This window comes from Amblyomma mixtum, chromosome 3 (genome assembly GCF_055824585.1).
Source record: "Amblyomma mixtum isolate Tamu chromosome 3, ASM5582458v1, whole genome shotgun sequence".
Lineage (NCBI taxonomy): Eukaryota > Metazoa > Arthropoda > Arachnida > Ixodida > Ixodidae > Amblyomma > Amblyomma mixtum.
In genome coordinates, this window is record NC_143014.1 from 35787766 (window position 1) to 35814526 (window position 26761).

General features: G+C 48.4%; 2 protein-coding genes across 3 annotated transcripts; both read left to right on the forward strand.

Moving 5' to 3' along the window:
* Positions 1 to 3948: 3948 nt before the first annotated feature.
* Positions 3949 to 25118, forward strand: LOC149349657 (uncharacterized). 2 transcript variants are annotated; one of them, XM_089576810.1, is made up of 3 exons: positions 3949 to 4076; positions 16760 to 16919; positions 23929 to 25118. In XM_089576810.1, the coding sequence occupies exons 1-3, from the start codon at positions 3982 to 3984 to the stop codon at positions 24070 to 24072; spliced, it is 399 nt and encodes a 132-aa protein (XP_089432936.1). In that variant the 5' UTR covers positions 3949 to 3981; the 3' UTR covers positions 24073 to 25118. The 2 variants fall into 2 exon arrangements, with proteins under 2 accessions (XP_089432936.1, XP_089432937.1); XM_089576811.1 differs by lacking the exon at positions 3949 to 4076 and adding an exon at positions 14057 to 14723.
* Positions 8498 to 13174, forward strand: LOC149349658 (neuropeptides B/W receptor type 1-like). Its single transcript, XM_089576809.1, has one exon. The coding sequence runs from the start codon at positions 8844 to 8846 to the stop codon at positions 9729 to 9731; it is 888 nt and encodes a 295-aa protein (XP_089432935.1). The 5' UTR covers positions 8498 to 8843; the 3' UTR covers positions 9732 to 13174.
* Positions 25119 to 26761: the final 1643 nt, after the last annotated feature.

The window sequence follows — 26761 nt, forward strand, 5'->3', positions numbered from 1 at the left end:
CGACAAAGTCGCCTTGAACCGTGGAAAAACAAACAAACTCCTAGCCACATTCGTGCGTGTGATGCCCTCACCTGGCTTCTGCTTGGTTAATAGGGAGCGACGGTCACGTGAAGGAATGCGCTGCGCGTTGACCCGGCCTGTTGGTCCGAGCCATCTGGCGTGCCTCGCGAGTGCGCTCCGACCCTCGAGTGGCGCAGCCGTCAGCTACTGCGCGTATTGATCAGCAGGCCTTCATCGACTGACGGCTCCGCGCTGTTTGCTCGGCTGACCCTCGGTGTCTTCTGCGCCGGCTGCAGTCTTCAGTATGGTGTAGCTTCAGACCTGATTGCTTGCGGGGGCGCCTGCGCGAGGCTCTCCGCTTTTGGCAAACAAGGAAGTCGGCCGTTCGCGGATCCCGTCACTTGTTGACAGTGTCGAAGCCGTTTTTATGGCCCATCTTGCTTCCTTTATCTGGATGAAAATGACCTACTTCGCAAATAGCGCAGCTAGGGCCCGTTGTTTTCTTCATTTTATTTCTCGAAAATTCGGCGTACTTCTGGTTGACTGTATCAGTAGTTATTTTTTCTGCAGAGGAGTGAATTTTTTTTCTCCCTCATTAAAGGCTTTTGGCTTAATTCAGTGAACGTCCAGCTAGTCGATTTCTTGACACGGTGACATTTGCGGGGTAATAATTAATGCGTTGAAGGCAAGACTGTGCGAAAGTCTTTTAGTCGCGATTAAAAGCGGAGTGAAGCCTTGAAGTTGCGCTTGTGCCTGATTACCGGGACCCACGACTCGCGGCGCCCTTGGTGCTACACGCCTGCCCAGCGTTTTCTTATAGATATGTTAAAATGAGAGAGAGAGAGAGGGCGGACAAAAATATTTACATTAATTGGCGTGTAAGCCACATAGATGTCTATAGCAACTTTGTCGACACGGTCGCATGAATTCCAGTGAATGCTGTACGCACGTTGTCTGTGTGCTTCTTCAATGCGAAAGCACTAATCCGGAGGTTCAGAGAAAAGCAAAATGGTATCTTGTATGTGTAGCTCGGGGCCATAGAAAAAAGGGGCAGGCAAAGAAATCACATCAATATCCACGACTGGGAGTCGAACTCGCAGCGGCGCGAACAGATCAACTTCAAAGGGCGCTGCCGCGCGAGACCACTATAGCTATCGATGCAGATTTTTTTTTCTTTATTGCATGGAAATCAATCTCACTGAGCTACCAAATGCTTTACGCACATAGCCTACCGTGTGTATGCATCTGCTATCGCCGCAGCCGAACACGTCTCGTGTTAAGCTGCGCCACACTCTCGCGCTGTGCATTGCAGAGTGTCGTCTTCATCAACTTCCATCTGCTCCGTGCCGCGGCACTACACACTAATCGCCGTCTTCTACGTAGCACCAATCTGTGGTTTCGCACTGATTCGAATGCAGTAAACATTCTCTGTAGTTTTTGGTTTCTTATATCAAGGCTCTTTCATGAAGCGCTCTGTGCAGTGTTGCAGGAGTCGTCTGCTTCGACGCTGCCCAAAACTAAAGAATCCGTCAGTGAACTCTAAAAGCAGGAAGCTTGAAGCGCATGCACTTCACTGTAGTTCAGAGATTCTTTGTGGGCTTTGTCAAGGCACACAGCGCCATTTTCGTGGTAAAATAGTGCGAGTCCGTGGTGCGTATTCTTAAAATATGCCCCTTAAAGCGCTGGATCCCGGTACTGCCAGCGGCATGTAGCGTAAATGTTGTGCAAAGACATTTGAGGCCAGCAAGACTCGTCGATCGCCGCCGTGGCGTAGGTGGGATTAGCCTTGCGCTATTCTACCGGAAAATTCTCCAACGTAGCGACGTTTACCTAACTATATTAAGGACGGTAACTTGTGGTTAAGTTCTGTGACCTATCAGCGCCCTGTCACCACGCGCACAAACACCCAGAAGAGTCTCCCCCTGCATCTCTGCTACCGTCACCATGCATAGACTGCCGTGGAGGTTTTTTAGAAAAAAGTCGGGAAGCCTTGAAGGCAAATGCCCGCGCGAGTAAACGATGTCTTGCAGAGAAGCGTGTGACACCTCTGCCCTGGTGCAAGAGGCGAACAGGACTCCCTTGTGACACGGACGGCGCATGAGGAAATAGTGTAAACCACTGCAGACACAACGTAAGGAACAGAGAGGAGAGGATGCCAATCGTCTTACTAAAAATTAAATGTTAGTAAAACAAAGTACGCCATCTTTAAAAGCATTCATCAATATTGAATTTAATGACTCTCTAATCGACAGGGTTGTCTCCTTTACTATTTTTGGCTGTTCACTTCGAGGAACATTTGAGCTGGACGCCTCAAGATACACGCCAGTGTATCTAGATCTCTTGGCATGCTGCATAAAATTAGGAACCTGATCCCTGTCTGGTTAAAACGTCAGTTGTACATTCGATCTTGTTCAATCTCACCAAAACTAGTGCTTACTAATATAGGGCTGTACTACGAAGTTTAACATGAACAGATCATTAGATCAGTGAACCTATACTCATTTATTTAGGCATCCTCATTTATCATTACATACCGTTTTATGCCCTGAGGCAATCAACATCGCATTAAAAAAAAATCATCGACAGATTGGTTGTTCGCTAAAAACGAGCCATACGCTGCATTGAAAATCTTGAGCGGCTGGAACACACGGCCCCGGTGTTTCTACGACATAACGTGCTTAAAGTATACTAGCTATACGAGATAAAACATGCCACATAAATTAGAAATGCCACACAAATTAGAAATGAAATTATATGAGATCCATGTAGACTATCCGACTTCCGCTTGCTCAGTAATACGCGGTGTAACATGAGACACAGCTTCTTCAAACTACCTGCCGCAAGAAAGAGTTACGGCACCTAAACATTGATACATTTAATCCCTAACTTTCTGAGTCCCTAACTTTCTGAGCACCCACCCATCTTTCCTTGATATTTTTCAGCAGTGTAGATCGCCTGAGTATGGGTGACAGGGCCCTCGTCAGACAGAGAGCACCTGTCCTTTTGCCTGTTATCCAAGACCGAAGTGTGTCTGAGAATGTTCTAAGTAAATAAATCAATCGGAGGGACCACTTAAGCTCAGCCTTAAGGGCATGACGGGATAGCGACTACATACGCAGAACGTCATTCTCTGCTTTACGTTCATAGATCCCCGGGAGTCCTCCACCCGATCCTGGCGCAGTGGTGCAGCGGTCAAGCGATGCGCCACTGCCCTGCAATGGCAGGTGCTCCCAGCCGTGGGTCTTGTGCGGCCCAGGCTGCTCTTCCTGAGCGTTAATTTTTACTGCCACCTGCCACGGTGGCCAGTTTGCTCACTATCCGGGGGGCAGATTGTGGTATGACTCCGCAAGGTCACGTGACCCAGGTGGCCCCACCTGCCTCCTATAGGTTGCTCTCTGGGGACCACCTGCCAGAGCCATGCCCGTGATTTTTCGCTCACAACGCCGACAACGTCGGATTTTCTGGGGAACGGGGCCTGTGACGCTGTCGCGTTGAAATGTCTCGTGCATCCACGCTGGGGTCCGAGCAGATCCCGTGTGAATGCGGTGTAGTAGAGTGACTTCAGCCCTCTTCGGCTCCTTGGTCACACACAATCAGTTGGGTGGACACCACAGTGATCTGAAATGGCCGAGCTCCGTTTCTTCGAACAATCCCTTATCATCTGGAGTGCTGTTCTTAAGAAAAGTGCGTACCTTGCCAGCGATCGCCAAGGAGGAGTTTTCGAGCGCAAGCGTGCCGAGGTGGAGCGACAACGACGACCCAGTGAGACACTTATGCGAAACGACATCGTTCGCAACACAAACGTGACACTATGCAGGCGAGGACGGCTCGCGAAAGCGACATAGAGCGGCTGCAAACAGGTAGACTTCGGACGCAACGTGAGCGGGACGCCAAGCGAACGAAACAAGCATTATCTATCTATCTTATCTCGCTTTCGCGAGCCGTCCTCGCCTGCATTGTGTCACGTTTGTGTTGCGAACGATGTCGTTTCGCATAAATGTCTCACTGGGTCGTCGTTGTCGCTCCACCTTGGCACGCTTGCTCTCGAAAACTCCTCCTTGGCGATCGCTGGCAAGGTACGCACTTTTCTTAAGAAAAGCACTCAAGATGATAAAGGATTGTTCGAAGAAACGGAGCTCGGCCATTTCAGATCACTGTGGTGTCCACCCAACTGATTGTGTGTGACAAGGAGCCGAAGAGGGCTGAAGTCACTCTACTACACTCTACTAACAAGCATTATTAGGTAAACGGCGCCACGAAGAGCCGTTGCAGTCCACGTCTCCAGCCAGGATTGCCGCCGAGATTACTGCGCTGCTTTGTTGAAATATAGCAGCATTTACAAGCAGTACTGGAAGAACATTCGTTGTTAGCTACGATAGCTGTGCTATAATGGCATAAAACATGAATGCTATATAAAGAATATGCGAAGCGATATTATCAATGCGCGAGCATTGCATGGCTATGTACGCGTCATCAGAAAGTGTCCGCATATTTTGTCCGCACGCTCATGTCATTTTATAAAGATATATGAAAAAAAGTTAGGTTGCATTAGGTAGTGGGCGAAAAAATCTCGCTAATTTCCAACTTTGGTCGATGGGGAGTAATTAGTTAATTAGCTAAACGCCAAAAACGCACTTAGACGTCGAAACAGCCATGGACGTCGATATAGCACTTGGGTGTCAGAATAGCCATGGCGTAGATCTTGTATGTGGACGTTTTGCCTTCACATTTCTCAAATGCAGGTCGCCGCAATAATCTGAAAACAAAACAAAACAAAAAAACAAAAAATGAAAACCAAGAAATAGAAATCAAAGAGACAAAACAAAAAAAAAAATGGAGGGAGAAAAAGAGGACAGGGAAAGGCTGTCGCAGCAATCCTGTAATTTTTGTCCTCGGGTCTCAAACTCACATTGCGATGCAGGCCGCATTGAGAAAATTTCGTGTCCCGCGAGCTAGAAGGCGGAAAAAAAAAAAGAGGAGGGGATCGGTCACAATTGCGTTTTTTTTTTCGGAGGGGGGGGGGGGGGTTAAGAGCGTCAATCTTGAGGTGTCAAATAAAACAAACTACGAAGATAGTTGGACTTATCAAGGAAAGGTTTTATTTTTTGATCGCGCGAATAACCCTTCAGTTCTAAGCATGCTCCTGGCTTGAGGTTTGACAACGCTTAGCAGCGACAAGGGATGGAATATCCAGCGTTAGGTCTTGCGCGGAGACGATTCGCGTGGTGGCTCTGACGTTGCAGTCTGTCATCCTTGAACGCAGTGCAGATTTATTCACTTTCAGTAAAGAGAAGAGGTACTCGCACACGTATGTGCTCCCGAACGTAACAATGATCCTTGTCGCTTGGTGCCGCAGAGTTGGAAAAATTGTCTTACCAAAAAAAAAAAAAAATGTAAAACTCCGGGACACCTAGATTTTCAAGCTTCTGTCGTTATTCGGCGCTTGCTTGAAGTTCAATAAGCTCCATTTGTAACTCGGGCTCAACATCGTTGCCTCGCACTGCGAAGGGTACAAAATTCAAACCAAATTTCGAATTGTACCTCGAGAGTGCTGAGCAAATCTGAGAAGACATCGCAAGATTCTTGGGCAACGTGTCCTCACCAGCTCATCACGCACCAACTCGCCCCGCAGGCCGTTATTATGAAGTGTCCTAGTGACTTGAGAGTTGGAAAGTGGTCCAGCTTGTTCGCTTTTATCGGCGCTGCCAGAGTCGTAATTTGGCCTCACATGCACGAACGTCCTGGCTTATTTTTATGATTTTTTTTTGCTTTACTTGAAGTTTTGCAGCTCAGCGATTGGCTTATTTTCCTCCTTCAAGAAGCCGTCGATTTCTGGTCTGAGGTCAAAAAAATCTCTTCAGCACTTTTCCGCGGCTCAGCCAACGCTCGTCCGTGCGGTAGAGGATCTCCTTGTGATAGTATTCTTCTTCTTAATTTTGACACCTTTTTATTTTTGCGGGGGGGGGGGGGGGGGGGTGTTTTGTCTCTTGATGGACAGGGGAATATAGAAGGCTACCGAAAGTCGTGGACAGGGTAATTTTACAAACCGCGCCAAGTATTTTACTGCACCCAGGCACAAACACACGGGTCGACAGTCAAGGTGCCGCATCTTGACCTGTAGGTGGAACTGAAACAGCGCTACCACTATAAGAAACACAGCGCAAACAAAGACGGAACACAGAGAAGAAAAGATTGGGCGAACACGAGCGCGACTGTTCACCGAGTGGGAGTTCACACGTTCTATGCTATTGAACTTTAATTCACCTTCATTGGGCTCTTCTGTCTCTAACTCCCGCTCGGTGAACAGTCGCGCTCGGTTCGTTCAGTCTTCTCTTCCCTGTGTCCCGCCTCGACGTGCGCTGTTTCACCAGCAAAGTAGCCTCACATTACACGCTATCGGCGGTGCTTCATTTTGTGTAAGCTCGGCGAGGCGCATTGCACACAATGTTTTCTTGCATTTAATGCTATTGCAGCAAAATAGATTCAATAGCAGTCTCCCTGAGCGCAGCCGACTGGTGGCTGAGCGTTCTTACGAGGACATAGTTAACGCAGTCGGCCGAATAATAAATTGTGCCCATCAAGCCTCCCAGCATACCACTGACACGCGTTACTCCGTTGCCACAAAACCGCTTTACTCCTTGGCGAATAAAAGTGAACCGTTTCCTTACTAATGCTAATTCCAATAAATAGTTGTGTCATTATAAAGGTAGGAATCTAACGAGCCTCTCAACAGAGCTCACGATTAGACTATGCTTTTCGCATTCAAAACCCACAAGTAGTCTTCAGTGCCCTCCATAATTTTTTTTTCAAGCGATCAGCAGGATAGGAGTAGAAGGGAAAGGATTCGATCATAGCCATTTTCGCTGTCCTAGACTTCTTCGGTCTGATGCTGCGCAGCCGATCTTACTTATCGGCGAACGCGCTATTATTTCCGGTGCCCGCGGTTAAAAACTCCTCCACAGCGGTCTTTCTATGGATTTTGCACGTAAATATACTGAGTGCCCCAGCTAACTTCAGCGAAGGGCTAAAAAAATAAAATATTAGAGGCAGGCGACGAAAACCAGTTACGTACTGCTGGCCGCTACCTTGAGCACCACAGGTATTTTGTTGTTTTGCAATTAAGTAACTAAATAAGATTGTATATCTAAATTACTAAATATTGACTTCAAACAATAAATGGGATTTGAAAAGTTCGAGAGCACCTTCAGAGAGCCCCATTCCATTATATGCATTAAGGAAAGGCTCACCTGTACCTTTTTCTGTAGCTCCAAAGAAAGCCCGCTAAATAAGAAAAAAAAAACACGTGACTAGCGCATTCGCGCGCCATGATCGTGCTGCTCTCAACCGTGGTTTGAGCGAACGAACTCAGCTGTGGCCGGGACTCGCCGGCTCTGTTACAGAGTCACAGCCGCAGCTGATTTCGTTCGCTCAAACCACGGTTGAGAGCAGCACGATCATGGCGTGCGTAAAGCCCCTCCAATAAGGTGGCTCTAGGCACGCGAATGCGCTGTATTTCACGGGCTTTCTTTGGAGCTGAGAAAAAAGGTACTGGTGAGGCTTTGCAAATAATGGAATGGGGGTTTCTGGAGCTGCTCTCCAACTTCGCGAATCTCATTTATAGTCTAAAGTCAATAGTTTATAATTTAGGTAGCTACTTTTAACTAATTAACAGCAAAACAAAAAATCGCCTGTGGTGCCCAATTCCTAGGCCGTCTCTCATATTTTATATTTTAGCCCTTGGCACAAATTAGCTGGAACACCCGGTATAGTCGGGAGCTTCTGTTGGGTTTCATTGGAGCACCATTTTCCGGCAGAGCCTCCTTTCGAGACGGGCGGCTGTTTACCTGGAGGCATGTCAGAATGTTTCGATCCCTCAGGCTCCAGCTTGGCAAAAACGCGGGTAGGGGTGGCAAGAGTAGCCGCGCAACGGCGTGCCATATATACACCACTTCTGCTCCGGACAGTACATTAACTCCTTTCGCTTAGGACCCGGTGTCGTGGCTCAGTACTGGCTTTGGCATTCGGCTGCTGGCCCCGAAGTTGTGGGTTCGATCCCGGCCGCGGCGGCCGTATTTCGATGAAGGCGAAATATGAAGACGCCCTCAATGAAGGCGAGATACACAAGTGCCGGTGTGCTGTGCGATGTGATCGCACGTTAGAGACCCCAAGCAGTCTAAATTCATCCGTAGCCCTTCACTACGGCGCCCCTCATATCCTCTCATGTGTCACTTCGAGACCTCACAATTCCTTTTGCTTAGGAAAGAGAAAATACAGGGAAACAAAGAGAAAGAGAAGTAACCTTTGCGCAGTATTTGCACTTGTAAAGTACCAGCGCGTGCTGTACAGAATCTCTTTAAGCTTAGTCAATGCACTTATCGCTGCACCATGTAACCTCGATCCGCGTTCGGCGGCCTCACAGACGACCATGCAAAGGGTCTCCAGAGCAGGCAATCCACGCGAATTCCGTCTGCGGCGGCGCGCTAATGAAATGGTCACGCTGTCGGGATGGCGGCGCTTGGCGGAGACCCACGCCATCGTCGCTTGAGAGGGTTGCCGGAAGTCCCTCATTGCGCCGCTGATGATTCCAAGACGCCGTATAAATTGCTTCGCAAGGACAGAAAGCACGAGTAAGCTGCAGACGACCGCAACTGCTTTCGTGGCGCGCAGAATGCACTCGGCCGGGGTCCATAATAACGGAGACGACGGGAGAACGCGGTTTGATGGCTGCGGCAGATGTCGGTGACAAGAAGACGCGCGTGCGGAGGGCGTGCTAGCTTTATCCGGCTGCGAGTGAAAATAACGTCTAATCGGTGGTTCCGGGCGTAAAGACTGCCGGCTACCTTATGGAGAACTCGTGGCCGGGACGGCAGCTCCCGCACGGCCCCGACATGGGTGGCGTCGGACCACTTTTCTACGTCGCATTCGCGCTCCTCCTGGTTCTCGGAGTCGTCGGAAACCTGTCCGTGCTCCTCATGGCCTGCTGTTACGCTCGCTTGCGAACCCCGGCCGGCCTATACGCCGTCAACGTAGCCGCGGCGGACTTGCTTTTCTGCGTCTTCGGCATCCTGCTCGACCCCGTCTCGGTGCTGCTGCGCCGCTGGCCTTTCGGCGAGGCCCTGTGCTACGCGTGCTCCTTCTCCGAGCACCTGGGCGTATTTGTGCACGGCTACACGCTCATCGTGGCGGCTGCTCGCTTTGTCGCCGGAAGGCTCCCCAGGCCGAGCCACCTCAGCAACCTCGGCGTCTGGTTCCTGGGCGCCGTCGTGTGCTTGCCGCACGCGCTTTTCGTCGACTCGCGCGCGCTCGCTGTCCATGGCCAGTGCGTCGTCAAATGGCCCGCGGCGGTGAGGATGCTGGAGCCGTTCGTCTGTTTCGCTGCGCTCGCCGCGTCGCCCTTCCTCTTGGTCACGGTGCTGTACGTCTGGCTCCGGATGTCCCTGTGGCGAGGCGCGGGCCGGTCGGTCGTGCGGAGGGCGAGCCTCGTGCACGTCTTCTGGCTCATGGCGCTGCTCCTGCTGCTCTGCCGGACGCCGCTGCACGTGACCAGGTGCCTGGTCGGCGTGTGGACGGCTCTGCGGGCCAGCGCGCACCTCACCGTGGTGGTCCTCGCCACTAGGGCCGTCGCCGCCGCCGCCGTGTGCTTCACAGCCGCCTTCTTCTTCGACCTGAGCGCCAAGCAGCTCGCAAGAAAGGCCAGGCACGCATCCCCGGCGGTGGCCAACAGCGGCTGAGCTGGAAGTCCGTGCCCTGCTGCTTCCTCAAGAGGACAGTGTACTTGCCGATTGCCCGTTCTCTTAAGATCAGGACCGAAATGTTGCGGCGAAGAATGGTTACCAATGAACGAAGTGTCTAGCGTTTCGTCCAGACGGAACATTTGCTGCTGCTGCAGTTCCGTCCAGACGGAATATTTATGCAGCTAGAGTTCCGTCCATACAATAGACAGTTTTAGTTTCACATACGTAGAAGCTTCACGTAAGTACAGCGCTTACGGGTCACCAGTGCGCATGCGCAGAACGTGAAGTGTCTACGTGGGTCGCACGGACTTACGTGAGATTCGGATCTTTGCGCTGCGGTCTTCACGTTGCTTGCTTGCGTACGTGGCGTTGGCAAAATAGCGGCGCCCTGCCCGCCCGCGTCACAACGATAACAGCTTCGTCGCTAATCCCTCGACGTGATATCGTGCTGTAAACTGCTGTATTTGCCTTCAGTTGGTCCATTCTTGCTCTCGCATGAAGTTTTAGGTGACAACTAGCTTTTGTTTTCCAGATAGAAATCCGTTTCAGCAGCTCCTAAGCCTGACAGAGAAGCGTTTGTGGTCTTAATAGCAACGAGTGTGCCGACGGTCTCGCGAGACCACGCGAAGCTCAAAACCTCGCGGGATATCTCGAGACCATCGGCACAGTCAGCGGGAAAAGCAAAACGGTGCACGTTTTGACTCCATACGCACACGTCGTCAACATGAGTGGGACACCAGCGCGCCTTCGCTTCTCGAAAAGCAATGATTTAAATATGCCGCGGGACGTAAAGGAATGCAATCCCTTTGAAGATAACATGCAACATACAGTTCGGTGGAATGAATTCGCTCAACGTTTGTCAGAAGAAAAGGGGAAAGTATTATAGTGCCTAGAATATACTTTGGCTTCGCCTGGCTCCGCTCCAAGCAGCTCGATTAAACAATATTAGTTTTCTTTATCTGTAATAGATGGCGCGGCACTACATGCTAGCGCATTTTTTAGGTTCTATGGCAGATCTACACAGTGTGCGTCCCGTACATGTAGCTAAAACTGTACGAAGCGACACGAGCGTACGCTACGTGGACTGCTCACGGTTGCGTGCGTGAAGGTTCTGCGTACGGAGAACTAAAATTGTCTAATATCCGTACTATCCGTACTGTCCATACTATACAAAATGGGTGATTTCTACCCACATAAAGCATTTCTTTGCCTCTGGAATAACCAGTTGACAAAGCTGTATCCAGATGTTCTCTATACGCATGTATACGGCACAAAAATATCTGTCCGCGTACTGCATTTAGTTACAACCTCGAAGGTGTAGCTTCCGTGCATGCATGCAGGATCGGGAATATGACACTGTTAGAAGCAGAGTGCAGAAACTCCTCGCGAAGTGATGTGAAGCCCTGTCGCTGTTTGTGCTGCAAGATGACGTAGCACGAGAAAGACTAAGACCTACGCAAGCAGTCAACAAGCATTATGCAAACGCACCAAAAATCCCAAGCCAAAACTCGTTCTATTGCCATTTATCACTGACTGCTTGGAAAATAAAATGATGCAGCAGAAGATCCTGTCACACATTACGCGGAACAGGATTGCCACTTTTTTAAATGGACATGCAAAAGTCTGCAATCAAACTGGTTTCCCAATCCCTAACGCCAGCTTTAATTCCGTCTGAACATAACTCTTGTGGCAGATAATGCTGGACGGAACTGTATGGTGTCAGATGCAGTTCCGTCTGGACGGAACACCATCGCTACATGCAGTTCCGTCTGGACGAAACTTTAGCGCAAATTGTAGTTCCGTCTGGACGGAACTCTAGCCACAGCCTCAGAAGAAAGGGGGAATGTATTTACCGCCCGCACTGTAGCTTGGCCTGGCTCCGCTCCAAGCAGCTCGACTAAACGAAACTAGTTTTCTTTATCTGTACTAGATGGCGCGGCACAACATGCTAGCGCATTTTTTAGGTTCTGTGGTAGATCTACACAGCTTGCGTCCCGTACGTGTAGCTAAAACTGTACGAAGCGACACGAGCGTATGCTACGTAGACAGCTCACGTCTACGCACGGGAAGGTTCTACGTACGTAAAACTAAAACCGTCTAATGTCCGTACTATCCATACTATGCAAAATGTGTGATTTCTACCCACATAAAGCATTTTTTGCCTCTGGAATAACCGACTGACAAAGCTGTATCCACATGTTCTCTCTACGCATGTACACGGCACCAAAATATCTGTCCGCGTACTGCATTTAGTTACAACCTCGAAGGTGTAGCTTCTGTGCATGCATGCAGGATCGGGAAAATGACACTGTTAGAAGCAGAGTGCAGAAACTCTTCGCGAAGTGATGTGAAGCCCTGTCGCTGTTTGTGCTGCAAGATGGCGTAGCACGAGAAAGACTAAGACCTACGCAAGCAGTCAACAAGCATTATGGAAACGCACCAAAAATCCCAAGCCAAAACTCGTTCTATTGCCATTTATCACTGACTGCTTGGAAAATAAAATGATGCAGCAGAAGATCCTGTCATACATTAGGCGGAACAGGATTGCCACTTTTTTAAATGGACATGCAAAAGTCTGCAATCAAACTGGTTTCCCAATCCCTAACGCCAGCTTTAATTCCGTCTGAACATAACTCTTGTGGCAGATAATGCTGGACGGAACTGTATGGTGTCAGATGCAGTTCCAACTGTACGAAGCGACACGAGCGTATGCTACGTAGCCAGCTCACGTCTACGCACGGGAAGGTTCTACGTACGTAAAACTAAAACCGTCTAATGTCCGTACTATCCATACTATACAAAATGTGTGATTTCTACCCACATAAAGCATTTTTTTTGCCTCTGGAATAACCGACTGACAAAGCTGTATCCACATGTTCTCTCTACGCATGTACACGGCACCAAAATTCCTGTCCGCATACTGCATTTAATTGCATCCTCGGAGGCATAACTTCCGTGCAGGCATGCAGGATCGGGAAAATGACACTGTTAGAAGCAGAGTGCAGAAACTCTTCGCGAAGTGATGTGAAGTCCTGTCGCTGTTTGTGCTGCAAGATGACGTAGCGCGAAAAAGACTAAGACGTACACAAACGGTCAACAAGCATTGTGCAAACGCACCAACAAACTCAAGCCAAAACTCGTTCTATTGCCATTTCTCACTGACTGCTTGGAAAATAAAATGATGCAGCAGAATATCCTGTCACACATTAGGCGGAATAGGATTGCCACTATTTTAAATGAACATGCAAAACACTGCAAGCAAACTGGTTTCCCAATCCCTAACGCTAGCTTTAATTCCGTCTTGACATAACTCTTGAGGCAGATAATGCTGGACAGAACTGTATGGTGTCAGATGAAGTTCCGTCTGGACGGAACCCATCGCTACATGCAGTTCCGTCTGGACGGAACTCTAGCGCAAATTGTAGTTCCGTCTGGACGGAACTTTAGCCACAGCCTCTGAGGCTGTGGCTAGAGCCTTCTTCTGACAAAAATTGAGCGATTTAATTCCACCGAACTGTATGTTGCATGCTACCTTCAAAGGGACTGCATTCCTTCACGTCCCGCAGCATATTTAAATCATCATCGCTTTTCGAGAAGCGAAGGCGCGCTGGTTTCCCACTCATATCGCCGACGTGTGCGTATGGAGCCAAAACGTGCACCGTTTTGCTTTTCCCGCTGACTGTGCAGAGTGTCTCGAGATATCCCGCGAGGTTTTGAGCTTCGCGTGGTCTCGCGAGACCAGCGCCTCCTCGTTGGCGAGTCCGTCGGCACACTCGTTGCTATGACGACCACAAACGCTTCTCCGTCAGGCTTAGGAGCTGCTGAAACGGATTTCTATCTGGAAAACAAAAGCTAGTTCTCACCTAAAACTTCATGCGAGAGCAAGAATGGACTAACTGAAGGCAAATACAGCAGTTTACAGCACGATACCACGTCGAGGGATTAGCGACGAAGCTGTTATCGTTGTGAAGCGGGCGGGTTGGGCGCCGCCATCTTGCCAACGCCACGTATGCAAGCAACGTGAAGACCCCAACGCAAAGAGCCGAATCTCACGTACGTCCGTGAGACCGACGCAGACACTTCACGTTCTGCGCATGCGCACTGGTGACACGTAAGCGCTCTACTTACGTGAAGCTTCTAAGTACGTGAAACTAAAACTTTCTATTATATGGACGGAACTCTAGCTGCAGTAAATATTCCGTCTGGATGGAACTGCAGCAGCAGCAAATGTTCCGTCTGGATGGAACGCTAGACACTCCGATATCGATATTTGTATTAACGTTTCGCCCAGCTTGCTGCTCAGTCCTCAATTTATATTCAAGCCTTTTCATTAACCTCCAGATCTGTCTGTCCGATAAGGGAGCACTGGGCCAACGTCCACATATGTACACTGACAGCGCAGAATGAACAGAACCAACTAGACGGGGCTCAGCCGTCTAAGAGTACAGAGCACCGCATGGAAAATGCCAGAGTGACCACCACCTAGGGCCACATTTCTTAAAGGCAGTTTTGTTTTCCTTGCTTGCCGTCATCTGTCATTAATGACGTAGGCCGTGGCGCACTGACGGAAGTGGCGAATGACATCAGTGGCAGAGAAACAAAAAAGAAGAAAACGAAAGGAAGCGTTACACAGTACGTCCTCAGGTCACTGGTGCCCCAAGCCTTAGGTGCCAAATACCGTAATCCGCTGCTCATGAAATAAGCAGATTGTTGCTATTAGTACCAGGTTGGATCACACGGGTACCAGTATTGCACATATATGGTGATGGACTAGTGGCTAATTACAGCGCGTCGATGGTTGCCGGAGAGATGCACCTCAAGAGCTCACCTGACTAGTCGGCTCGCCGGAATCCGAACGGTCCTGGATTCACGAGTGCCAGCAGTCCGCCTTGGGCCGGCGCTCGGCGGAACCAGTTCTCGAACGACGGACCGCGGCGCATCTTCCTGGGGCAGTGGGGGTTCCCGCACTGCAACGAAATTAAGCGCAATGTAAGCAGCACAGCAATCTAATAACTGCGTGTCATATGTAGTGAGATCGAAATTTATAGAACGCAGCAGAAGCAAGGCAGACTACCCCTCAGAATGGATAAATGAACGAACGAACGAATGAATGAATGAATGAATGAATGAATGAATGAATGAATGAATGAATGAATGAATGAATGAATGAATGAATGAATGAATGAATGAATGAATGGTGGAGGTTTACGGCACCGCGGTGCCGTTCGTGCATTACCGTCATGTCATATATGTATAAGCAAATTACGTTTTGCTGCTGGTGATGACAGCGAATAAACTAGCGCCACGTCTCATAGATAAAAGGGGTGGCAGCTGCGCATCAGTTATGGATTGCGATATGGAGCATCACGGCAAAGTTTTCTAAACCTGCCTGACCCCTGCCGCCTCACCTAAAGTTGGAGGCAATGTTCGAGCTGTATGGATGCCACCGCGCGAATAGAGCACGTCGGGGCACTAAACACTAGTTTGCGCTGTTCATTCTCTGAAAAAACAATTTTCTTTTATATGCACGGCTTGCGCGCACGCGCTGATCACCTGACAGCCTGTGAAGAGCGACATGTGGCAGCTACAGCGTGTTTTATTTGAATTGCCCGCCTACAATTCGAAAATTACTCGAGACCTTGAGAACATATTTGATTCGTTTCGTGTAATTTTTACTCGCTCTATTTTATTCCTTCGACAAGTCGACTAGAGGGATATTCGATCCGCTATTAGAATTATTTCGAACACTTGCTCACCTTTTCAATTAAAATACCTCTGAATAAGGCAATTAGAATAGAGCTTCAAGCTTGGGTGTAGGCCCAATAGCCTTTCTCGTGTTCGGCGTTGCGATTCCGTGTGGAGCTCTCAGTGATGTTTTATATCTATGGTAGAGGTCGCCACGGCACTGCCTTTTTCGTCCACAGACTCTGGTGTGCCCCCCGTACAACCAGGGAGCTTGGCTGCAAATGTAAGGAAATTTGCACCTAATGGCATCTGCGCAGACTGACAATCCCTTCGCCATTTCGTTAATAATTACGACTTAGAATCATACTAATTACGCATTAGCAGCTACACGGCCGCAACCATACAACGACAAAGAAAAGCTACTGAGTAATTATTTCGTTACTCAAATATTTTTCGTCATGGGGGCTTTCATAATTGCGTAGTCCTGCCACTGTTCTCCCTTCGAGTTATTCAACTAATCGTCCTATCGCTAACATCTTCTTGCTATCCTGTTTAGCTTAATTGTCAGAGAGACCGCCGCTGAGAGGAAGTGGTCCCGGTTTTAACCCCGGTGCAAGATCAATTTTTCTTCAACTTCGAAGCGTCTGAGAAAGCTCCAAGCTTTCCTTTGGACCCGTATGTGCGAGCTCAGGTGGATGCCAATGAGTAATCACTACCTTAATCTTTCTCCAGTCAATCTCAGGGGTTTTCCCTACGTACAGTGGACCAATTACGGCTTCGATCGAGAAGATCAAGAGCTCAGAATACCCCGTGCACAGAACTGCTTGTCCAGCATAACCCCTTGCACTTAAGAAGTGCACCTAAATCGTCAAGACCGCACCCGTCATTTAAAAACGGAACAAGCGCACACCCTCCCTACCAGAACTCTACTCATCCTACCAATTCTCTGCGGAATCTGATGGCGTGACACAGCTCACTTTCCCAACCGCCCAGAGGTCATGGCCGACACAGAACATGTCCTATATGTAATGCAGCTGCCAATGACTCCCCTTATGTCTTACTCGCCCCTTCCTCCTTGAGTGTGTAGCTTCACGCGAACTCTGCGGATGACCAACGGGCCTTGGAGCAGCGAGCGCTCTCTATCACGCCGCCCAAGAGCTGCAGCCTCGAATTAAGCTACTCCTGCGCCTCGCTGTGAGCACCGCTTTGGCAGCGTACGCCCCGGCCATATGTGCTTGCCTGGTGCCCCTCACGGAACGGTGGGGTGTGTGACGGCGGCGTCAGGATGTAGAGAGCGGCTTCCACCGCCAGAAACTCGGGCCACTCCTCTCGCGGTGCAGGTGGTTGCTGCTGCCCGGCTCCGACTCCGGCGTTGCCATCGACGAGCTGCTGTGGGAGCTCTCCGAAGTAGTCCTCCATGGGCGTCATTGCCGCGGACTCTACCGGCAAGGCCGCCTCCGAGGCCGACGTCTCAGCAATTGCGGCCGCTTCGTCTTCAAGGTGGGAGAAGTGGTCGAAACACCAAAAAAAAAAAGATATATAAGGAATGATTGCACAAAGAGTGGCCAATAAAGCCATATGACAGGTACAGTAGTAAATAACTATGAGTACAGTGAATGTGAATTAGAAAAGCTCAAATATTATCGAGTGTTGTTTTAATATAAGAGGCCCTGGGAGTTAAGCAAACGCCTCGCAAGGTCGGGAAGCAGTTTTTGACATTTGTATGCGAGAGACTTGAAAGGTTGGGGAATTGGAGACTTCGGTCGTGCAGACGTCCATGTGCGTAATACTGGTTCGCGACCTTTTCATTGGCTACAAACTGAGGAACCAATAAACCCCGCCTGAGCAACCTGTAAAAGGCCAGAGCCTTCGTAGTTGCTCAGGAAACGGGCACCTGCCATTTAGTGTTAATATGTAGTTGGTCAGGAAACGAGCACCTGCCATTTAGTGTTAATATGACAACCTACAAAGCGCGTCGATTTCGCCATTGGCTTTTAAATAACCCCCTGAAGAGCAGTGGCGTCAAGCAGTTGCTAAGCCTGATCAGCGCGTCCACGTCATGCATGACTATTCCTAATAATCGCGGATTACCTAATTTGGCCACAGAACAAGACGAGATACTCCAACTTACCATTCATTGGGATATGATTGAAACAGCGCAAGGCCGAAGGCCAAAAAAGAGAGACAGAGGAAAGGAGGAAAAGGACAACACAGCGCTGAACTAGCAACTGACATTTATTTGGCACGCTGCGCGTATAAGTACATTCAGGCACCAAAATAGAAAACAACGCAGAGAGCAATTCATGCACCAGGATCCCTGCAAGCAAACACAAACTAAGAAGTGCGATTCAGGAAGCGAAGTTCTTTTTGTGATAAAGACACTGATGCAGCACTTACACATGTATCGCCATACTTCTTGATATTCGAAGCCTCGATAATTTCCCGGCAAAGCTGGTCTTTGTTCCTAGCAAAAACTCGGCAAAAATTAAACTGTGGGGTGCAATCACATTCACGGCAATGCATGCTAAGGTTACGAGACTCTTTGTTATCTACATTGTTGCGGTGCTGCCTGAGCCTATCATTTAAGCACTGTCCAGTCTGGCCAATATAAAACCTATTACAAGTGAGAGGAATGGAATACACGACATTTTTTTGACACTTCACAAATTTGCATTCATGGTTTTTGGAGCAATCGGGGAAAGTTTTCCCTGGGTTGTTGACACGCGTACACAAGCTAGATAACTTAACGGGGGCCGAAAAAACAACATCCACTCCGACTCTTTTACCAACACTTTTCAAATTATGTGATATCTTGTGGATATAGGAATTGCTGCTACTCGCTTACTTGTTTGACGTTCAGAACTGGCGGAGCATTTCAGTTTCTTCAACAAAACTTCAGCCACAGAAGAAAGCACGTGAAGCGGATAGCCACTAGCAGTAAGCCTCTCTACCTGGTTACTAAAGCTGCGTTCGGTTAGATGTAGACAGGATTTTGTAAGTGCACTCCTGAAGCTTGACATGACAATTCCTCTTTTAACAAGCTTCGAGTGCGCGGAACTGTAAGGTAGCAACGGTTTATTGGCCCTAGGCTCGAAGGACCAGCACACACTGCAAGGTGAAAACTTCAGGCTCAAGTCTAGAAATCTAATTGTGTCCTCTACAGGAACTTCATGAGTTACGTCCAAAGGGGCAAGAACAGCGGAAAATACACCACAAACTTTGGACACTTCCCTAGTAAAAGCTTCGCGTTCGCAAGTCAGTAAAACAAGATAGTCATCCACAAAGCGACGAACTGCCGCAACAGCTGTGCCATTTAAGCGGTTACTTAATTCTCTGTCATGCATTGCTAAAAAGAAATCACTCAAAATTGGAGCAATGCAGGAACCTATGCAAATGCCCTTCTTCTGGATAAAAATTCGACCTTCCCACTCTGTATACGTGGATTCAAGGTAGGCTAATAACATTTCTAAAAAGCTCTCGACCGACAAGCCGGCTGCGTTTTGAAAGCGAATGGCACCATAATTTTCAATTACGTCCCTAATGCACAGAAGGAGACTGTCATGCGGAATGGAGTAGTACAAGTCCTTTACGTCAATAGAAAAAGCACACAGTTGCTTGTCATGGTAGTAGTCTAGAGTGCTAATCACGTCAAGGGAATTCTTAACCTGGAAGGGATCGTCAACTGGTAGTTGTGTTAGTTTTTCTTTCAGAAACTGTCCTAAACATTTTTGCCAAGAGCCTTTCTCGGAAACAATGACACGGAACGGCACGTCAGTTTTATGTGTCTTAACAGTAAAAAACATACTCAAGCTGGCTATTTTACAGGTATTTATCGAGGTAAACAGCTTGTCTAAGTTATTCTGTTTACACAACTTCTTGACCTTGCAATTAGACTTCGAAAGACTTGTTTTTCTCCCCTCCCTACACACCGACAGGACGGCATCCATTGCTTTTTTGTTGAAACTATCCTTAGAGAGAACGACAAAACCCCCTTCCTTATCTGCAGTCAACAGGACCAAAGAATTGTCACGTAGGTAGTCCACAGTCTTATTGATGGGTAGGATCTTAGCCGGATTCCTAGGGCGCGATAGAACGTCGACACCTTCTGAGATGCATCTGCTGGCCTCAGGAGCTGGAGCATATCCGGAAATATGCCTTACCATGGCAAGAAGTTCTGGTGCACTTTTTCGGGGCTCAACGGCGAATTTTGGGCCAAGATCGAGCACATGACGCACATGGGCCGGAAGCGGAGCGCCGCTCAAGTTGTGAACCTGGCCTACGAACCCACGATGTTTCTTCGGGACGAGGTTACGAAGCGCGGGAAGCTGCTGCTGCCACCAGACGTCAGTGGTGTTGTGGATAAGGCGCGTTATTTCGCGCCACTGATTCTTCCAACCAGCTGGCTGATTGGAGAGTTGAAGAAGAATCCGTAGGTGATCCTGGCACAACCTGGCCTGTCGTAGCCACTCCGCTCTCAAAAATTTGCACATCCTTGTGCCATGGCTGACTGAGGGCAAGAAGCCCCCAAAAAACGCCAGCACTTCGGGTGGAAGAAACTTTTTCCGAATGCAGAATCCTAGCGTTCTGGACTTGCAGTTGGCCACAGCGATGAATTGCACAAGGCGATGTGGTTGAGAAAACCATGACGAGAAAACAGGGCCCCTTGTACTAGAAATGAAGCTTGAAAGCACGAGCTGATGGGCGAGTTGGTTGTACATGATATGATTGAAACAGCGCAAGACCGAAGGCCAAAAAAAAAGAGAGACAGAGGAAAGGAGGAAAAGGACAACACAGCGCTGAACTAGCAACTGACATTTATTTGGCACGCTGCGCGTATAAGTACATTCAGGCACCAAAATAGAAAACAACGCAGAGAGCAATTCATGCACCAGGATCCCTGCAAGCAAACACAAACTAAGAAGTGCGATTCAGGAAGCGAAGTTCTTTTTGTGATAAAGACACTGATGCAGCACTTACACATGTATCGCCATACTTCTTGATATTCGAAGCCTCCAGGTAGAGAGGCTTCTTGATATTCGAAGTAAGCCAGGTAGAGAGGCTTACTGCTAGTGGCTATCCGCTTCACGTGCTTTCTTCTGTGGCTGAAGTTTTGTTGAAGAAACTGAAATGCTCCGCCAGTTCTGAACGTCAAACAAGTAAGCGAGTAGCAGCCATTCCCTATATCCACAAGATATCACATAATTTGAAAAGTGTTGGTAAAAGAGTCGGAGTGGATGTTGTTTTTTCGGCCCCCGTTAAGTTATCTAGCTTGTGTACGCGTGTCAACAACCCAGGGAAAACTTTCCCCGATTGCCCCAAAAACCATGAATGCAAATTTGTGAAGTGTCAAAAAAATGTCGTGTATTCCATTCCTCTCACTTGTAATAGGTTTTATATTGGCCAGACTGGACAGTGCTTAAATGATAGGCTCAGGCAGCACCGCAACAATGTAGATAACAAAGAGTCTCGTAACCTTAGCATGCATTGCCGTGAATGTGATTGCACCCCACAGTTTAATTTTTGCCGAGTTGTTGCTAGGAACAAAGTCCAGCTTTGCCGGGAAATTATCGAGGCTTCGAATATCAAGAAGTATGGCGATACATGTGTAAGTGCTGCATCAGTGTCTTTATCACAAAAAGAACTTCGCTTCCTGAATCGCACTTCTTAGTTTGTGTTTGCTTGCAGGGATCCTGGTGCATGAATTGTTCTCTGCGTTGTTTTCTATTTTGGTGCCTGAATGTACTTATACGCGCAGCGTGCCAAATAAATGTCAGTTGCTAGTTCAGCGCTGTGTTGTCCTTTTCCTCCTTTCCTCTGTCTCTCTTTTTTGGCCTTCGGCCTTGCGCTGTTTCAATCATATCATGTACAACCAACTCGCCCATCAGCTCGTGCTTTCAAGCTTCATTTCTAGTACAAGGGGCCCTGTTTTCTCGTCATGGTTTTCTCAACCACATCGCCTTGTGCAATTCATCGCTGTGGCCAACTGCAAGTCCAGAACGCTAGGATTCTGCATTCGGAAAAAGTTTCTTCCACCCGAAGTGCTGGCGTTTTTTGGGGGCTTCTTGCCCTCAGTCAGCCATGGCACAAGGATGTGCAAATTTTTGAGAGCGGAGTGGCTACGACAGGCCAGGTTGTGCCAGGATCACCTACGGATTCTTCTTCAACTCTCCAATCAGCCAGCTGGTTGGAAGAATCAGTGGCGCGAAATAACGCGCCTTATCCACAACACCACTGACGTCTGGTGGCAGCAGCAGCTTCCCGCGCTTCGTAACCTCGTCCCGAAGAAACATCGTGGGTTCGTAGGCCAGGTTCACAACTTGAGCGGCGCTCCGCTTCCGGCCCATGTGCGTCATGTGCTCGATCTTGGCCCAAAATTCGCCGTTGAGCCCCGAAAAAGTGCACCAGAACTTCTTGCCATGGTAAGGCATATTTCCGGATATGCTCCAGCTCCTGAGGCCAGCAGATGCATCTCAGAAGGTGTCGACGTTCTATCGCGCCCTAGGAATCCGGCTAAGATCCTACCCATCAATAAGACTGTGGACTACCTACGTGACAATTCTTTGGTCCTGTTGACTGCAGATAAGGAAGGGGGTTTTGTCGTTCTCTCTAAGGATAGTTTCAACAAAAAAGCAATGGATGCCGTCCTGTCGGTGTGTAGGGAGGGGAGAAAAACAAGTCTTTCGAAGTCTAAATGCAAGGTCAAGAAGTTGTGTAAACAGAATAACTTAGACAAGCTGTTTACCTCGATAAATACCTGTAAAATAGCCAGCTTGAGTATGTTTTTTACTGTTAAGACACATAAAACTGACGTGCCGTTCCGTGTCATTGTTTCCGAGAAAGGCTCTTGGCAAAAATGTTTAGGACAGTTTCTGAAAGAAAAACTAACACAACTACCAGTTGACGATCCCTTCCAGGTTAAGAATTCCCTTGACGTGATTAGCACTCTAGACTACTACCATGACAAGCAACTGTGTGCTTTTTCTATTGACGTAAAGGACTTGTACTACTCCATTCCGCATGACAGTCTCCTTCTGTGCATTAGGGACGTAATTGAAAATTATGGTGCCATTCGCTTTCAAAACGCAGCCGGCTTGTCGGTCGAGAGCTTTTTAGAAATGTTATTAGCCTACCTTGAATCCACGTATACAGAGTGGGAAGGTCGAATTTTTATCCAGAAGAAGGGCATTTGCATAGGTTCCTGCATTGCTCCAATTTTGAGTGATTTCTTTTTAGCAATGCATGACAGAGAATTAAGTAACCGCTTAAATGGCACAGCTGTTGCGGCAGTTCGTCGCTTTGTGGATGACTATCTTGTTTTACTGACTTGCGAACGCGAAGCTTTTACTAGGGAAGTGTCCAAAGTTTGTGGTGTATTTTCCGCTGTTCTTGCCCCTTTGGACGTAACTCATGAAGTTCCTGTAGAGGACACAATTAGATTTCTAGACTTGAGCCTGAAGTTTTCACCTTGCAGTGTGTGCTGGTCCTTCGAGCCTAGGGCCAATAAACCGTTGCTACCTTACAGTTCCGCGCACTCGAAGCTTGTTAAAAGAGGAATTGTCATGTCAAGCTTCAGGAGTGCACTTACAAAATCCTGTCTACATCTAACCGAACGCAGCTTTAGTAACCAGGTAGAGAGGCTTACTGCTAGTGGCTATCCGCTTCACGTGCTTTCTTCTGTGGCTGAAGTTTTGTTGAAGAAACTGAAATGCTCCGCCAGTTCTGAACGTCAAACAAGTAAGCGAGTAGCAGCCATTCCCTATATCCACAAGATATCACATAATTTGAAAAGTGTTGGTAAAAGAGTCGGAGTGGATGTTGTTTTTTCGGCCCCCGTTAAGTTATCTAGCTTGTGTACGCGTGTCAACAACCCAGGGAAAACTTTCCCCGATTGCCCCAAAAACCATGAATGCAAATTTGTGAAGTGTCAAAAAAATGTCGTGTACTCCATTCCTCTCACTTGTAATAGGTTTTATATTGGCCAGACTGGACAGTGCTTAAATGATAGGCTCAGGCAGCACCGCAACAATGTAGATAACAAAGAGTCTCGTAACCTTAGCATGCATTGCCGTGAATGTGATTGCACCCCACAGTTTAATTTTTGCCGAGTTGTTGCTAGGAACAAAGACCAGCTTTGCCGGGAAATTATCGAGGCTTCGAATATCAAGAAGTATGGCGATACATGTGTAAGTGCTGCATCAGTGTCTTTATCACAAAAAGAACTTCGCTTCCTGAATCGCACTTCTTAGTTTGTGTTTGCTTGCAGGGATCCTGGTGCATGAATTGCTCTCTGCGTTGTTTTCTATTTTGGTGCCTGAATGTACTTATACGCGCAGCGTGCCAAATAAATGTCAGTTGCTAGTTCAGCGCTGTGTTGTCCTTTTCCTCCTTTCCTCTGTCTCTCTTTTTTGGCCTTCGGCCTTGCGCTGTTTCAATCATATCATGTACAACCAACTCGCCCATCAGCTCGTGCTTTCAAGATTCATTGGGATGTTCGTACGGTACCCCACAGGCTCCCTCTCTGGCGTCGAAGGCCGCTCGGCGGTCACCAGGAGTGACGAAGTGGAAGGTGCCACGTCATCGTCGAAGTCGGCGCCGGGAGAGGGCAGCGCCTGGGGACGTTCTTCCTGGGGCACGAACGACATTGGCGGCGTAGGCGGCGTAGGCGGAGACCGGCGCTGCTTGCGAAAGTAGTCCGATGATGTCCCGGTCTTTCGAAGGTCTTTTGAAGAGCAGCGTTCGGAAGGCAGGAGACCGAAGCGCAAGCGGAGACCAGCTCTTCTTCTTCTTCTTCTTCTTCTTCTTCACCTTTTTATAATGGCACATACCCACGTGGGGGGATTGGCCAAGGTATAGTGGTATAAATAAGGAAAATTCCATAGGATTACGACAAAATATCGGACCCCAAACGTGAATTTTGAAAAATATATTCATGAAAAACGACAGAAGAATATATGCAGTGAAATAACAAAGCTCGTACCTCGGCCGGAGCTCGTTCTGCGCGAGGCACGCGACGCGAGAACAGAACGCGGCAGCGCATGGTGATGACGATGATGATGATGTTCTCAGACTTAAAGGCACATACCCACGGCAGGGGATTGTCTACGGTGCATAGCGAATAGAAACGCACTCATGTACGAGGAGTTGAGTATTTGGCTAGTTTTGGGACTTAAAGCTAGAATTTGTGCAAAATAAAAAATACGGAAAAGAAACGGTAGTGAATTCACATTCTAGCAGAGGAATCTACGTGATGAAATTATATAGTCGTGAATATAATCGCACACTGGTTTCAGGGCATATCCCTGGGCACTTGCCCCGAAGGAGAGGAGAATCGAAATATATAGAGGAAGCCCGAGTCGAGCGAGGGGGATCTCCAAGTAAATTCCACGGAGAGCAGCGAACCGCCGGCAGAAGAGGAAGAAGTGATCTATGGGCTCAGTTTCGCCACAAGACACGCAAAGATCGGTTACAGATAACCCTGATCGACGTCAATAAAGATTTATCGGCGGTATTCAGCAGCGCAAGAGGGTCATGGACACCTCACATTGCCTCGAACTGCACATCCGCGCACTCCAAGGAAATGCCAGGTGTTGAAAATCTGCTGCAGCAAGGAGGAACTCATGGCTCAAGGAGTGGAGACGCTGAAATCGCTGAAAGAGTGCTAGAGTCAAGTAGGCAGTATTTGGGACGAACGGGACAACAGGTTCATCAAGGGCGGACTTTGCTAAAAATCAACCCTCTCATTAGAAACAATCTCACAGTGCCCAGGGACCCAGTGAAAGCATACTTGTGTAATATGTGGAGGATTAAAAAATGGCTGTGACTAGAGTTCCGTCCAGACGGAACTACAATTTGCGCTAGAGTTCCGTCCAGACGGAACTGCATGTAGCGATGGGTTCCGTCCAGACGGAACTTCATCTGACACCATACAGTTCTGTCCAGCATTATCTGCCTCAAGAGTTATGTCAAGACGGAATTAAAGCTGGCGTTAGGGATTGGGAAACCAGTTTGCTTGCAGAGTTTTGCATGTTCATTTAAAATAGTGGCAATCCTATTCCGCCTAATGTGTGACAGGATATTCTGCTGCATCATTTTATTTTCCAAGCAGTCAGTGAGAAATGGCAATAGAACGAGTTTTGGCTTGAGTTTGTTGGTGCGTTTGCACAATGCTTGTTGACCGTTTGTGTACGTCTTAGTCTTTTTCGCGCTACGTCATCTTGCAGCACAAACAGCGACAGGGCTTCACATCACTTCGCGAAGAGTTTCGGCACTCTGCTTCTAACAGTGTCATTTTCCCGATCCTGCATGCCTGCACGGAAGGTATGCCTCCGAGGATGCAACTAAATGCAGTACGCGGACAGGAATTTTGGTGCCGTGTACATGCGTAGAGAGAACATGTGGATACAGCTTTGTCAGTCGGTTATTCCAGAGGCAAAAAATGCTTTATGTGGGTAGAAATCACACATTTTGTATAGTATGGATAGTACGGACATTAGACGGTTTTAGTTTTACGTACGTAGAACCTTCCCGTGCGTAGACGTGAGCTGTCTACGTAGCATACGCTCGTGTCGCTTCGTACAGTTTTAGCTACACGTACGGGACGCAAGCTGTGTAGATCTACCACAGAACCTAAAAAATGCGCTAGCATGTTGTGCCGCGCCATCTAGCACAGATAAAGAAAACTAGTTTTGTTTAGTCGAGCTGCTTGGAGCGGAGCCAGGCCAAGCTACAGTGCGGGCGGTAAATACAATCCCCCTTTCTTCTGACAAAAATTGAGCGATTTCATTCCACTGAACTGTATGTTGTATGCTACCTTCAAAGGGATTGCATTCCTTCACGTCCCGCAGCATATTTAAATCATCATCGCTTTTCGAGAAGCGAAGGCGCGCTGGTTTCCCACTCATAACAACGACGTGTGCGTATTGATTGTAAAACATTTTATTCGCCGGGAAGTGCTTGGCAAGAGGTCGCGTTAAGTGATCGAGAGTACATAGCCCTCGACGACTTTGTCAGCCCACTCCACCGCCAAAACTTGCGTTCTGGGGTCAGAGCTAGCCAGCACGGTCTCCCACCGCTCGAGAGAAGGAGCTGTAACTAGATCACCCGGAGGTGGCTCTATTTTGCAGTCCCACAAGATGTGATCGTAGGTAGCACGTTGGCCACAGTGTTTGCAGTTTGGGTTGTAAAGATCTGGATAAATGTGCGAGAGGAGTGATGGGGTGCGTATCGATCTCGTCTGTAGACGACCGTTTTGCTTTTCCCGCTGACTGTGCAGAGTATCTCGAGATATCCCGCGAGGTTTTGAGCTTCGCGTGGTCTCGCGAGACCAGCGCCTCCTCGTTGGC

Coding starts and splice junctions, on each gene's coding strand:
- LOC149349657 (XM_089576810.1), top strand. CDS start 3,982: ATGTCGTTTCGCATAAATGTCTCACTGGGTCGTCGTTGTCGCTCCACC. Junction 4,077..16,759: donor CCTTGGCGATCGCTGGCAAG/GTACGCACTTTT, acceptor CTCGCGGTGCAG/GTGGTTGCTGCTGCCCGGCT. Junction 16,920..23,928: donor GCGGCCGCTTCGTCTTCAAG/GTGGGAGAAGTG, acceptor GGTACCCCACAG/GCTCCCTCTCTGGCGTCGAA.
- LOC149349658 (XM_089576809.1), top strand. CDS start 8,844: ATGGAGAACTCGTGGCCGGGACGGCAGCTCCCGCACGGCCCCGACATG.